A 14,791-nucleotide genomic window follows, 5' to 3' on the forward strand; every position below is an offset into this window, starting at 1 on the left:
CCATGCCGGTGCATTAATTTATTAGGTTATGTTAATTTAATAGACAAAATATTTGGAAAAATGTGAATGAGGAAAAACAGTTTAGTTTCAGAACCAATGCACATCATTCGATGTACAGATCATGCAATTTTGTAATTACTGAAACATGCCATTTTTATAATTGAATTGTTTAAATTCAATATTTTATGAGGTTATAATAGAAAAATAAATATCACCCTTGTAAAGGTAAAAAAATGCCCCTTGGAAATCAAATATTGCCCCTTAATGTAAACGTTGATTTCTGACCCTGGTTCCATCTGACCTATACAGGAATTGAGAAAAGTTTTATCCCCCCTCCAAAGTGTGTAAATCCCCCCGATATGAGCCGTGTAAGGGGGAATTCCCCCTCATTTTCGGAAATGAATTTCAGGCCCTGTTAACGCTGTAGCAGATGACTTGTAAGGCAATACATTTTAAAGTTTGCATTACATAACCAAATACATTTACAAGCTTGTTCGACTGCGATCAAATTGTGCGGTAGCTCAACTGAGAGGTTTGAGTGGTACACTCAAAGTTGAGTTGAGTTTCACAGAAGCACCACAAAATGACATGGTTGCTTCAGTTGTTTTTCAGCTCACATTTGCTTTTTATGACACTATTGGTTAGGATTAGGGTAGGGAGGACGAGTTTGTTGATTTAAAACTCGATAAGAGCATTAACCTTAAAAACATCCTCTGTTTGGGAGAATATTGTAGTGCCACACAGCGTACATTTGGCCTTGAACTGTTGCGATATGTGTAAGGAACCATACAATGTCATTTTGTAAATATGACGCAACAGTCACGTAATTTTCATGAGATCCTGCTGGAAAACAGGTACTCTAATATCAAAACGGGACTTCATACATTTATTATGAAAACACGATCGGCAGATGAATCCAGTTCAACACACTTGGGTCAATCGTCCATGACAAGCGTTCAATGAAAAACATCCAATAGCACTTTTTGTCCATAAAAGTGATAAATCTGAGAAATATTGATATATTCTCCATTGTTTACATGAGATCTCTCCTGAAAGAATTACCCTTCATCATCGTCTTCAACAAACTGCAATCTGAGCCGCATTCATGTTGTAAAACTGTAGATGATCTTATATATTAGAGTCTCATAAACAAAATGAGCCCGTCTACAAAGTCTATTTTTAAAAATGGGGCGTAGTTTTATTCAGAATAGCCGATCAGTGCCGTCAGATTTTGTGTCGTCTTGAGAGGCGGAGCCTTAATATTACTCTGTACACCGGCAGCGATTTTACAGAGAAAAAAGCTGCAGGAACCTCATTTTTATTCGATCATCTTCAAATCTGAAACGTAACTTCTTCAGACTCATGGCTTTGGGAACATTGTATTTCTGGGTTGTTTTGGCACTTTTATTATTGTTTATTTAATTATAAAAACATGTTCAGCACAAAATATTTCCATTTCTATAAACTTCAGCTTCTCTAACTTTAACAAATAACAACATATATTAATTCTGAACTTGGGAAATAAAGCCTATAGTGTCGTCTTTCAAAAGATACTACAACTGTCTCCATACTCCGAAGGGTCCCGTAAATACAACCATTTAAGCTCAAAAAGGGGGCGTGTATCAACAGGTTAAAAAAATCCCATTCATTTTCTCCATAGGGGAACTGAAATTTAACAATAACTTATAAACCTTTAAAGACAAACCTACTGTGAAATTCAGAGGTTGATAATCGAGGATGTATGCTTCTGCTGAACCCATCAGTCCACCTTATTTAAACTTCCTGGTAAAGAACTACACTACCCCTGATCCTGAGTAGAGCTGTTTTGAGCTCTGACACAGAATAACAGACTTGCAGTGTTTCCCAACACAATTCAGCATGCTGCCAGATAGTCATCTGACATCATGTGTGAATGTTTTTATGAATCTATGTGCCTGTAATGCCTTTAACTATGTTGTTCATCTCAGTGGCCCGTGTAAGAGCTGTTATGCACTTTCTAGCATGGAAATACAGAAAGACTTTTTGATGAAATTTGGTTTCACCCATCTTGAGCTCCTCAGCCCCCTGTTTACTTACAAAGGCATGGGATTTGACTTCAAATAAAAGAGTGGAGTGCAATTTATGGTGTATGATTACGTGGCAGGAATAACGAGGAAAACAGAGGTGTTTTGGATTGCGAGGGAGGGATCTGCTTGATAATTTACATGTTTTTTTATTTGCTCTGGTGGGATTATGACTCTGTCTGTTTCTGTGGGTGTGTTTCAGTTCATGCACAAACAACCCTTATAATTTCATCTCAGCACAAATCACCACTTAAACGTTTACTTCCGAGTCAAAAAGCTCAAGTGACCGTTAAAGCATACATCTATATAGGCAGATTGTCGAAGGCTTTGCATATTATCTCACTTGCATGAACAGCATAGCAAAACTAATCCAAACGAAAGCCTCTGGATATTTTGCACTTATTGTAATATACAGTATACAGAGTAGACCGGTAAACAACACGTCAAAGTGATGGAATAAAATGTATCCAAATGATGAGCGGTTCACTTTAACTTTACGCCCAACAGCAACACATCAGAATAAAACTGACTTGACTTACCAATGAAGTTCACTACGCAGATCTGCAATCAAGAGCAGTAACTTTGAACCATTGTAACAGCATTGGAAAATTACACTGTTTATTGTGGCACACATCCTCAACTGGCCTTTTGGCACTTTTGCACTGCACGTTATGGTTCGACTCGCCTCGACTCTACTCGCTTTACTTTTCTGAGTTTGCTTTTCCACTGCAGTTTAGTGCTTCTCAATGTAGGTGGGATTATAGGCTGATCGTCATAGTTGCGCCACCTCTACTGCCGTGACATCATCTTAAACACGAGACAAACTGACCAAAACAGTAACACGACCTCTAGCCGTTAGCTACTAGCTCATTGTGCTGCATAAAGCAGTTGTTGATGGTGATTTTACACAAGTGTAACAGTTAAATTGGGCTGGTTGTTTTAGAAGCTTTCCAGTAGCTGGTCAACTAAATAAACTGAAGCTTTCAAGCAGAGTATAGAGTTAACCTAACAAAATATACCATCCTCCATCATGGATCAACGCCAGTCCAGGGCACTCTCCCTCCCATTGCTCGCCGGTTTAGATAGCGTCCATTTGGTCGAACCACTTCCACTTTTCCTTGATGGTTCTGTAGTCACTTTTAAGTGTTTTTAACTTTTCCCTACGCTGTTGGTAGGTCTGGTGGTAGCCATGTGCGGCCAACAGCTGATACACTTCCTCAGAGACTTTTTATTTTCGCTCATCGCTAACGAGTGGACCGTCTGCACCTCGTTTATTGACCACAGCGTGGTTTTGTGCACAGCCATTTCTTATTACACGATTAGAAAGTCGCGTGAACAAATGATACTGCTATCGCTGTTGCTAACTTTAAAACTAGCGGGTTGATATCACGCGGTCGGAAATCCAGTGACGCTAGTAGTGATGATTCTCCCTGACCAATCAGTGATCTGCAGGATTTTGACGTCACATTTAGTATCGGCTTGCTTGGAACCTCGACCGAGGTGGTACTAAAAAAATGACCAGATACCAGGTACTATCCACAGTGGAGAACCCCAAGAAAGCGAGCAGAGTCCAGTTGAGTCGAGTTGTACCATGCAGTGAAAAAGCCCCTTTAGATGCTTTCTCTATTTTTCTCTCTCTCTGGCATCAGAATGTCAGGGATTTGCTCTCTGGCTCTGCTCATGGTACTGAGCTTTTCTGTTGTTGCTGAGATCTGAGATGTTTGAATGACGATGCTCAGCTCTCTAAAACCACCAGCCCCCTAATATCCTCTAATATCCCGGACATATTAGATTCACAGCCGTGGCCAGACTTGGCTTTGCCTTCTGTTTATGTCTCAGAAGTTAATTTGGCTTTGAAATGAAGAGAAGAAAAGACTCAGACTTTCAGTCTGATTTTGTGTATCCTGTTTGTTTCTTGGTGCAATTACCATCCTGATAATGAAGCCTGAACAATATTCTACCTTACAGATGCGTACTACAAGTCAAAAGTTTGGAACAGTTACATGATTTCATGCTTATCTTGATCTTAATGACCCGTTAGATCTAAAGTCCTATGCTTAAATGCTTAAAATTAGTAATGTATACAAATATAAAGAGTCCGGCATACATGTGAACTCATGAAGTTGGTTCAGAGTATGAACAGAGTATGTAAAGCAGGAATCTATGCAAAGTATGACTGCTTCGATTTTTGTTTAACATTTTTGGTCACTACATAATTCCAATATTTCCATTTTTATTATTTTATAGTTGTGATGATTTAACCATGATGCTAAATTGAGTGGATGTGTCCAGACTTTTGGCTGATACTATATATATACTGTACTATATTTTTGTGAGTAAGCCACATGACTCTTACCGATCATCCTTCTCTTTTATTATTGTCTGCAGGCCTGTGCTCACCGTTGGAAGAATGTATACTATGAATCGGAGTATATACTCCCCCATGGCTACTGCTCCGTCATCCCAGCCAGTCTGCAGGGCAAGTCACAGCCCCTGATACCATGTTATGAAGGTACGACTCACTTTCTATAACCACCAACCATGTTGATGGACCATCAAACTGCAGTTCATGGCCCTAGTGTGATTATTACATTTACATTTATGCATTTGGCAGACGCTTTTATCCAAAGTGACTTACAGTGCACTTATTACAGGGACAATCCCCCCGGAGCAACCTGGATTAAGTGTCTTGCTCAAGGACACAATGGTGGTGGCTGTGGGGATCGATTATTAAACCACAAAAGGCTTTGATTTAATTGAGTCTGTATGTACTGCACACTTCAAAGTGAATGAGTGTTCTGTTCTCTTTCATCATCTACACACAGAGCACACATGATGCTCACGATGCAGTGTTTTCAGTGTTTGAGTGGCCAGCTTCACACATTCACTTTGAAGTGCACAGAACATGCAGATTTTGTATTTATTTTATTTAATCGCAGCCATTTGTGGTTTAATAATGACTCTAGAATGCAATTTCAAAAAAAATTATTATGCATTCAATCATCTATTTTTATACCAAATATGTAAAATTCCATGAAATCTGCATTTTATTGTTTATTCTGTTTTTATGACTGGATGGTGCAATTTCGTCTGCATTTTCTGCATTGCTGAAATCTTTGATGATATTGTGTGATGCATAAGGAATCTTGTTGGGTGTACTGTACAATAAAATGGATGTTTCAGTTGAGTAGTTCTGGTCAAACAATATGTCAAAAACTCAACTGAAGCTGGCTACGGTGTTGATGCCGTCTGTCCAAGCCTTGAACCATTGTAACAGCATTGGAAAATTACACTGTTTATTGTGGCACACATCCTCAACCTGCTTCACAATGAGTTGTGGAGCCCAGATCATCCTCCAAAACCTCAGACTGATGTTGTCTGGCATCAAAGGCATGGCACCACCAGAGCCAAAGAAGAAGCATAGTTTCAGTCTCTTGTTGAGAGAAATTTGAGTTGTCCTGGCAGGGCGCAGCACCTGAGAGTTTGGAGGACACATTTTGGGTTATACGGATGAAAGATATGATGCATTGTACAATAAGCTAAGGGATAGTTGAGCCTTAATTGACCCAACAATACTTGAAGAGAAGCATTTAGACTGCAAGGATGACTGTAGTGGAACCTGCAGTGGGTAAAACCATGGCAATTTGATATATACAACTGAATGATTAGCATATTTGTCTACCATGGTATTTACATACTCTAAGGTACTTCATGGTATTACCATGGTACATGTAAAAAATTTGATATTTCCGTGGTACATGTAAACAAAAAACATGGTAAACCTAGCATGTTTTGATGTAAGATTACAAAGTTAAAATTAAGACCAGGAACTTATATTGATGATATTGTAAAATAAACAGCTGTTATTACCAAATTTGGTTTGCACTCACTTTTTATCACCATCCCCATCACTTATTATACTTAGACAGATGTTATTGTAGTATAGTGAGTGTTTCGCCTTTAATCAGCTCTAAATTTCATCATCCCAGTAGGATTGCTCATATTTTACAAGATGTTTTGGTTTGATGTGGAAAGAGCGAGGGAAGCTATGAGAAATTATATTCATGACCAGAATATGTCTCCCTGTTCAGCTCACAAGTTACTCAGCCGCCCATATATTTCCTTCCGTTTCATTTCCCGACTCCAGTCCAGTTTGTTCTGGGCCAAGCGGGCATGGTACTATGTGTGTGCAGTGCATTTTGGGGGGATCCAAGCCTAATATTGTTTGTAACCAGAGAGCACAGCAGTCCCCCCTTTTCAAACCCTCCTGAGTGTGAGCATTTGTTGAATGCGCTGCTGCTTAGTCGTTCACAGTCTGTCTCGCGGCCCCCAGATTCCTCTTGGAAGGAGTTGGGATTTTGACTAGCTCCATATGGAATTTAGGATGAACTCCAGTAAATGCTGGCTCAGTCTCACAGCGAAATCATTTGTGGTCTGTTGTTTTTTCTCTCTCCATCTCTCTCCCCCTCCTCACTGTTGCAGACCATAAGAAGACCTATGGGGAAGAACATGGCTCCTGCCAAGCCGGGATCGCGGGCGTTTTTACTGAGGTCAGTAGAAGTACGAGCTTGTTATGCGTTTTCACATGTGTGGTGCTCTGGGATGTTGAATTTTCACTTTGATTACAGGGTGATAAGACACAATTAAATCAAAAACTGAGTTTTGTGGCTGTTAGTCCATTTCTGAGGCCTTAAAGTGGCAAGAAAAAAGTATGTGAACCCTTTGGAATTATCTGTTTTTCTGCATTAACTGTTTTTAAATGTGATCTCATCTTCATCAAAGTCACAAGTATAGACAAACACAATGTGCTTAAGCTAACAACACACAAACAATTATAATCGTTCATTTTTTTATTGAACACATCCCATTAAACATTCTCAGTGCTGTGGAAAAAGTAGGTAAACCCTTGGATTTAATAACTGGTCGATCCTCCATTGGCAGCAATAACCTCAACCAAGAGTTTCCGGTAGCTGCGGATTAAACCTGGACAACATTCAGAAGGAATTTTGGACCATTCTTCCTTCCAGAACTGCTTCAGCTCAGCCATACTCAGGATGTCTGGTGTGAACGGCTCTCTTGGGGTCATTCCACAGCATCTCTATTGGGTTAATGTCTGGGCTCTTATTTGGCCACTCCAAGCCATTTTGTAGTGGATTTACTTTGATGTTTAGGGTCATTGTCTTGCTGTATCACTCAACTTCTACTGAGCTTCAGCTGGGGCACAGCCACCCTGATATTATCCTGTAGGATATCATGATAAACTTGGAAATTCTTTTACCCTCTATGATGGCAAAAGTCCAGGCCCTGAAGCAGCAAAGCATTTCCAAAACATGATGCTCCCTCCACCTTACTTTACTGTTGGGATGATGTTTTCGCCATGTGTTGTTCTGAGTGTTCTTCCCAAAAAAATCAACCTTAGTTTCATCAGTCCTCAAAACATTTTCCCAGTAGCGTTGTGGTGTTTCGAGGTAATTGAGCATTCTGCGGTGTGCACTTTGAGTCATCTTGACTGGACGGCCACTTCTAGAGAGAGTAACTACAGTACTAAGTAATCTCCATTTATAGACAGTTTGTCTAACTGTGGATAGATGAATATCTAAGCTCTTAGAGATAACTTTGTAAGCCTTTCCAGCTTTATGAAAGCTTCTGAGATCTCTTTTGTGTGAGGCATGGTCCACGTCAGCAGATGCTCCTTGTGAATAACAAACTCAAAATGTTTAAGTGCTTTTTATAAGTCAAAGTAGCTCTAACCCACACCTCCAATCTCATTTCATTAATTGGATGCCAAGTTTTCCAACTTCTGCCTTGCCCAAGGACTTTTCTTCATGTGGAGTTGTGTGGGCCGGGAATTTAACTGCCAACCCTGCGATTAGTAGCCAACCCGCTCTACCACCTGAGCCACAGCCTCCCCTAAATCCTTGGGCATATTAAAATTCCAGAGCAAAAGATCGATTTTGGAATTTTAAGAATCAATATCGGGATTGTTTAAATGAAGATCCTGATTAATTGGAAAGTCAGTATTTTTACCCAGCCCTACACCAGACATCATTGGAACAAAGCCAGTGTTGACTTGTTCCATAAAGCTGAAATCGATGTTGGAAGTTCACACAAAGGAACCTGAAAGGCTTAACCCATAGCAGAATGGAATACCTTGCATCTCTTCCATGGCTGGGCATCTGCTCTACAGCCGCTTTGTGGTTTGGTTCGTAATGGCATCTTATAGTTCGGCTGAACATCTTGAGTGACCATCAAGACCTGAAGCGTCTAAAACAGATGTTTAAAAACTCTGAAACTCCTTGATCGAATGCTGATGGCTTGGCTGGAGGTGGTGTTTTATGTGTTTGGCAGTACGGCCGAGTCAGATAGCATTTGTGTGATTTTTTGCAGTCTGGCCTTGTCAATGGAAAAAGCAGTGAACTCAAAACAACTACTGAAGAGCCCCGTTACCTTCATCATTCAAGGGATATTCCATGCATCTAGTTTTTTTAATTTGTATCCTCAGAAATAATGGGTGGCAGAAAAAGGAAACATATCAGGGCAACATATTTATGACTAAACTTTTAGTAGTAGTGCTTGCTAAGGCAAGTTTTTACTATTACTATTTCTCATATTCAGGGTTAACTCTTCCCACTCTGTTTGTGCTACATACATAAAAAGGGGGGGTTTTCATGCTGTGGTCATGTAAAACAAAATGCCTTGTCTTATTTGGAGAGTGATGTTGCGATGTTGTGGGGCAATTAAAACAGATCAAAGATCCCTCTCAGCTTAAGACTCCACTGAGTGATCAAAGCAGAGAACGACATGCTTTTCAGCTCACGGTCGGGTTACCAGCACATAATGCAAGATAGTTTGTGGCTTTCGGTTGACCAGAGCCTCGCTAAATGCTCTGTGTTTTTCTCCTATAATTCTAAGCTTTTTTCAGCCATGAGGAAATACGCGGAAACCTGTTAAAATTGGTGGGTTTTTGAATGGATCTCACATGATTTTATATTGATTTCTAGGAACTGGTTGTCATGGGTGCACCAGGCTCTTATTACTGGACCGGAACCGTCAAAGTGTTTAACATGACATCCAATACACACTACAACCTTAATCAAGATTACACGAGTCCACGGAGATACAGTTACCTCGGTAATACCGCAACAAAACTACTACAACATTTCCATGCCATTAGAATCAATATTGTCCCTCAGCCTATAACAGATTTCTGTTGTTTTTAGGATATGCAGTGACTGCTGGTCACTTTTCCTCTCCGACTTCCTTAGACATTGCAGCTGGTGCACCTCAAGACAGCGGTGGTGGAAAAGTAGGTGCTTGTAACTTTGTTCCTTAATCAATTTATTGCAAATATTAGAGGTTGCAACATTAGTTCCAGGTTTTGTTGCTAGGTCACATGGACACAATGAAGCTACAATTTCATCTATTTTATAGGTTTACATCTTCAGAATTGAGGGAACATCTCTTGTGAAGTCGTTTCAGGCCTCAGGAAAAATGGTAGGTACAATATGCATTTTATTTACAAACATAATAACTCCCACTGCTGTATGTAGTCAATTATAGCTACTATAGGCTACGTCCACACAGGTTACATTTTCGTTTGATCCACACTAGATTGGCGTTTTCCTCCATTGAATCGTTTCGAAAACGACTGATGTTAAAAACTAAAAACAGAGTTTTCAAACTTAAAGGTGCACTCAGTCATTTTTTCCTCATTGAAAAAATTTCACTCTTAAAGAAGTTAACTAATTAATATTCAATAAATATTTTTTTGAAACTTTAATATCATGAGCACTCACATGACTCTTATTTTACATGGAGAGGGTCCCCTCATGGGGACTGCCATGTAAGAATCACATGACCAGCTGAATACTTCTCGCTAAATATCAGTAACCGTCCTGTTATTCGAGACTTTCAGTTATGAATAAATGAACCATGGCTGACAGTGAAAAGTTAATTTCAGCAATGGCATTGGTAACCGGTCTGGACTTATATAGCGCCTTTTTAACCTTAACGGTATTCAAAGCGCTTTACACTGTGATACATTCACCCATTCATTCACACATTCATACACCAATGACGGTAGAGCTGCCATGCAACTTGGGGTTCAGTGTCTTGCCCAAGGACACTTCGCCATGTGGAGTCGTGTGGGCCGGGATTCGAACCACCAATCCTGCGATTAGTGGCCGACCCGCTCTACCAACTGAGCCACAGCCACCCCATAAACATCAAAATATTGTGTTTGAATGATGCTACATCCAGGCCCCTAGGTGTCAGTGTATGTCCAAGATGACATAAACATAAAAAAAACTGAGTGCACCTTTAAAGGAATATTCCATGTTCAATACAAGTTAAGCTCAATCAAGAGCATTTGTGGCATAATGTTGTTTGCCACAAAAAAATTATTTCGACTCATTCCTACTTTTCTTAATTGGGATTAATTGCAGAAATGTGAAGCTTATAATTGTTATAAAAGCACTTCTGTTAAAACTCTTGTGTTATTTGAGCTGAAATAAAGTTGTTTAAATTGTCAGATTTTCATTTGAAAGAATAGGGCAAGTCTAAATCACTATTATGCCACAAATGCTGTCGATTGAGCTTAACCTGGTTTGAACCAGGAATATTCCTTTAAGCAGATTTGTATGGACGTGGCATTAAAGGTATAGTTCACCCAAAAAAATCAAATTATTTCATAATTTCCTCACTCGTTCCAAACCTGTATGATGTTCTTTCTTCCATGGATTGAACACATAGTAAGTTATTTTGCAGAAAGTCCAGACTTAGTCCAGACTAAATGGTCTATAGGACTCGTGTGCTATATTCCAAGACTTCTGAAGCCATAGCATTTTTTTTTCTATTTGACGCTTACCTTCAAATATTGCACGTTAAGTCGTCTCATTTTAAATTTAAAGTCAGTGAGGTCAACCTCATTGTTTCTCATGTGTTTCATCCTTGCTGTCATGGCATGTAACACCGGTTTGGAACAACGTGAGTAAATTATGACAGAATTTACATTTTTGGACTGTCTATTTATTTAAATGGCTTTTATAACATTTTGTAGAATCTTTGTAAACTTTTGCCTCTACTAGATCTGTATTAGATCCAGGTAGTTGTTTACTTTAAGTGATCATACACTTTGTTTATTGAAGTATTTCTGAGAGTCAGTTTTTCCTACAACGCTGCTAAAGGCAGACTCCAGTTAGGGTTGTTGGGGCAGTATAGCTCAGTCATAGCTTGACTTCCTTCTAAAGGAAACTCACAATCATTAGAACTGTATGAGGTAATGTACAGTAAGTGTTGGACACAGAGGACGGATTTGCCCTTTGCATGGCGTTGTAACCTGACCCGTTTGCTCTCGGCTCGGCTTGGTTTCAGATGGGCTCTTACTTTGGCTCCTCATTGTGTGCAGTTGACCTAAACGAAGACGGACTGTCAGATTTGCTGGTGGGAGCACCCATGCACAGCGAGGTCCGGGATGAAGGCCAGGTTACTGTTTACCTCAGCAGGGGCAATGTGAGTTCACTTTGCTTGACATGTATGGTATAATGATAAATTAATCAGTATTTGTCCCAAATTTCACTTAAATGCCACTGAAGTTGGTATACTTGTTTTTCATTTTACGGTAAGGATATATATATATATATATATATATATAAATCTTAACATGTTTTTGTGTCTGTCTGTTTAGGGAGTAATGGAGGAAGTTGAGATATTGAATGGTAACAATGCTTACAATGCCCATTTTGGAGAGTGCATCACATCTCTCGGGGACATTGATGACGATGGTTACCAAGGTCAGTATCTGTAGTCTGTTTACACTGAAAACATATTATATATAATATGTTATTTGTATATACACTAAATATACACTCTCAAAAATAAAGGTTCTTTATCAGCATTTATAGTTCCATGAAGAACCGTTGACATCAATGGAACCTTCCTATTGCACATAAGGTTCTTTAGACTGCAAAATGGTTCTTTTAAGAATCTTTCACTGGGGTTGAACCAAATTCCCCAATCTGAATATATACTAATAATACCGAATAAATACTGTATATATACAATTTTTTCGATGTGAAGTAGCTTCAAAGTCCAGAACCTCACCTTCAGACTCTCTCCTGTGACTAATGTTCTCACTCTTGAGTTTCCAACTTCACTGAGTTTCAGCTAAGATGCTCGATGCATTGCTGATTGAAGCTTTACCACATGTTGCCTTTGTTTTCTGTAATCATAGTCTCTGATCAGCATTGATGTTAGTGTTTGGGGAGCCTAACAATCACATAACTTAAATAACATTAATTTCCCTTGAAATCAACTGACCGAAAGTTTCCATTAATGTGGGAATGAGATAATAAGGAATTCAAGCTGTGAGAGCAACCCAACACCTAGACGTCCTGTACATCAGAGCCGTTGCTCCGGCTCTACACAAACACACCTGATGAAGGTAATTAAGAACAGCCAGGAGAATATCTGATAAGTGGAGACAGATGCTTTGAATTAAAACAGGAAGTGAATCTTTCCAGTGTAGGACAAGAGGTTTAGCGGCACGTAAAGCAATCAGATCAGGGCACCAGATTCAAGCTATCAAGTATCCTAGTGAAAACAAAAGACGTCTTGTAGCCTCTATACTATTAGTTGTTCTTGCTAAGGCAAACGGCAAGAAATGATGTAAATGTAGTGTTTATTTTTTGAACTCTTGCTTCACAGTTTTAACATATGAATGGATTAGTGTGAGAGTGGCCTACGAATCATCGCAAAGACAGATACTTGGTCATTGGCGAGCATGACGCACTAAGCAATCCAAGATTGACGATTGGGCCCAACGATGAAAAAAATATTTTACATCCGCTTAATATGTCTCAGACGAATGCGCACTTGGCTTTATACCTATTGTCTTTCTTACTGACACATGTCATCTTCTCTTCTACTGCAGATGTGGCGATTGGAGCCCCTAAAGAGGACGATTATGGAGGAGCCATCTATATATACCATGGCGATGCCACAGGAATAGTTAACAAGTACTCTATGGTAATAAACCTCTTTCTGTCCTTATAAGTGAAATTACATTGGTACCTTTCAACAGTTTCAACGTTTTCAGCCATCTTGGTTTCTAGAAGTGTTTTTCCCATTGGTTTTTTTCCATGGGGATTTTTTTAAATAAAATCTTTCATAAAAGCGTTCTAAGCCATGAGCCAAACCATCCTGCTCTGAGGTGAATCACAACATTACAAACTTTAACTTGAAGCTAAAAAGTACTTAAAAATCGGACAGTAAGTCAAAGGTACAAGACTGTACTTAACGTCTTTAATGAGGGCATGAACTACAATCCTGTGATGCATTGTGAAGTATGTTATCTAATTAAACATTATGGATATATATAGAACTATTGAGTTAAAGTTGTTGATTATAAATATAGAAACAATATATTTTATGTTTATTGATAAATATTCAGATTTTCAGTATGCAAAAATACAGTATACTGTAGACAGTGCTGGGTAGCAACATATTTCTCATGACGGATAATTATGCAAGTAACTAAACACTGCTGATATGTATCTGTAAAATATTATGGGCCCTATTTTAAGTGTGCAAACTTTAAGCGCAGTGCAATGCCTTAATTCATAAATGTGAGGTATTTTCGGTAAGTACCAGGGCATGCTGAGTGACTCCAGCCTGGTCTCCTAAGCAACCAAATTGGCCCGGTTGCTATGGAGGGTAGAGTCAAATGGGGTAACCTCATCGGGGTCGCTATAATGTGGTTTGCTCTCGGTTGGGCGCTTGGTGAGTCGTGCGTAGATGCCGCGGTGGATGCCGTGAAGCCTCCACACGCGCAATGTCTCCATGGTAACGCGCTCAACGAGCCATGTAATAAGCTGCGCGGGTTGACGTTCTCAGACGCGGAGGCAACTGAGATTCGCCCTCCGCCACCCGGATTGAGGTGAATCACTACGCGAGCACGAGGACTTGGAGCACATTGGGAATTGGGCAGAAATTCCAAATTGGGAGAAAAAGGGGAGAAATTCCAAAATTGCACTTAGAATTAGCACTCTCACAAAAATTGGTTAAGGTGTTGCGCACGGTCTACATCAAATCCAGTGACCTTCATTAATTATTGATTCTAGAATTCTGGACAAAAAATACATAAATTCAAACATGGATGACAAAAGGGGCGGCTGTGGCACAGGTGGTAGAGCGGGTTGTCCACTAATCGCAGGGTTGGTGGTTCAATTCCCGGCCCACACGACTCCACATGCCGAAGTGTTCTTGGACAAAACACTGAACCCCAAGTTGCTCCCAATGTCAGGCTAGCGCTTTGTATGGCAGCTCTGCCATCATTGGTGTGTGTGTGTGTGTGTGTGTGTGTGTGTGTGTGTGTGTGTGTGTGTGTGTGTGTGTGTGTGTGTGTGTGTGTGTGTGTGTGTGTGTGTGTGTGTGTGTGTGTGTGTGTGTGTGTGTGTGTGTGTGTGTGTGTGTGTGTGAGCGTGTATTTATCACTTTGTGGGGACCAAATGTCCCCATAAGGATAGTAAAACCCGAAATTTTTGACCTTTTGGGGACATTTTGTCGGTCCCCATGAGGAAAACAGCTTATAAATCATACTAAATTATGTTTTTGAAAATGTAAAAATGCAGAAAGTTTTCTGTGAGGGTTAGGTTTAGGGGTAGGGTTAGGTTTAGGGGATAGAATATAAAGTTTGTACAGTATAAAAACCATTATGTCTATGGAAAGTC

General features: G+C 39.7%; 1 protein-coding gene across 1 annotated transcript in view; it reads left to right on the forward strand.

Moving 5' to 3' along the window:
* The window catches only part of LOC127660432 (integrin alpha-9-like), a 122,972-nt gene that overhangs the window by 26,167 nt on the left and 82,014 nt on the right, over positions 1-14,791 (forward strand). Inside the window, exons 4-11 of the mRNA XM_052150650.1 lie at positions 4,452-4,575; positions 6,546-6,613; positions 9,065-9,194; positions 9,284-9,369; positions 9,495-9,557; positions 11,436-11,573; positions 11,749-11,854; positions 12,994-13,088. Of these exons, the coding sequence (XP_052006610.1) occupies positions 4,452-4,575; positions 6,546-6,613; positions 9,065-9,194; positions 9,284-9,369; positions 9,495-9,557; positions 11,436-11,573; positions 11,749-11,854; positions 12,994-13,088 (810 nt within the window). The remainder of the gene's footprint in view (positions 1-4,451; positions 4,576-6,545; positions 6,614-9,064; positions 9,195-9,283; positions 9,370-9,494; positions 9,558-11,435; positions 11,574-11,748; positions 11,855-12,993; positions 13,089-14,791) is intronic.

The sequence above is a fragment of the Xyrauchen texanus genome, chromosome 20, assembly GCF_025860055.1.
Source record: "Xyrauchen texanus isolate HMW12.3.18 chromosome 20, RBS_HiC_50CHRs, whole genome shotgun sequence".
In the NCBI taxonomy this organism is placed as follows: Eukaryota; Metazoa; Chordata; class Actinopteri; order Cypriniformes; family Catostomidae; genus Xyrauchen; species Xyrauchen texanus.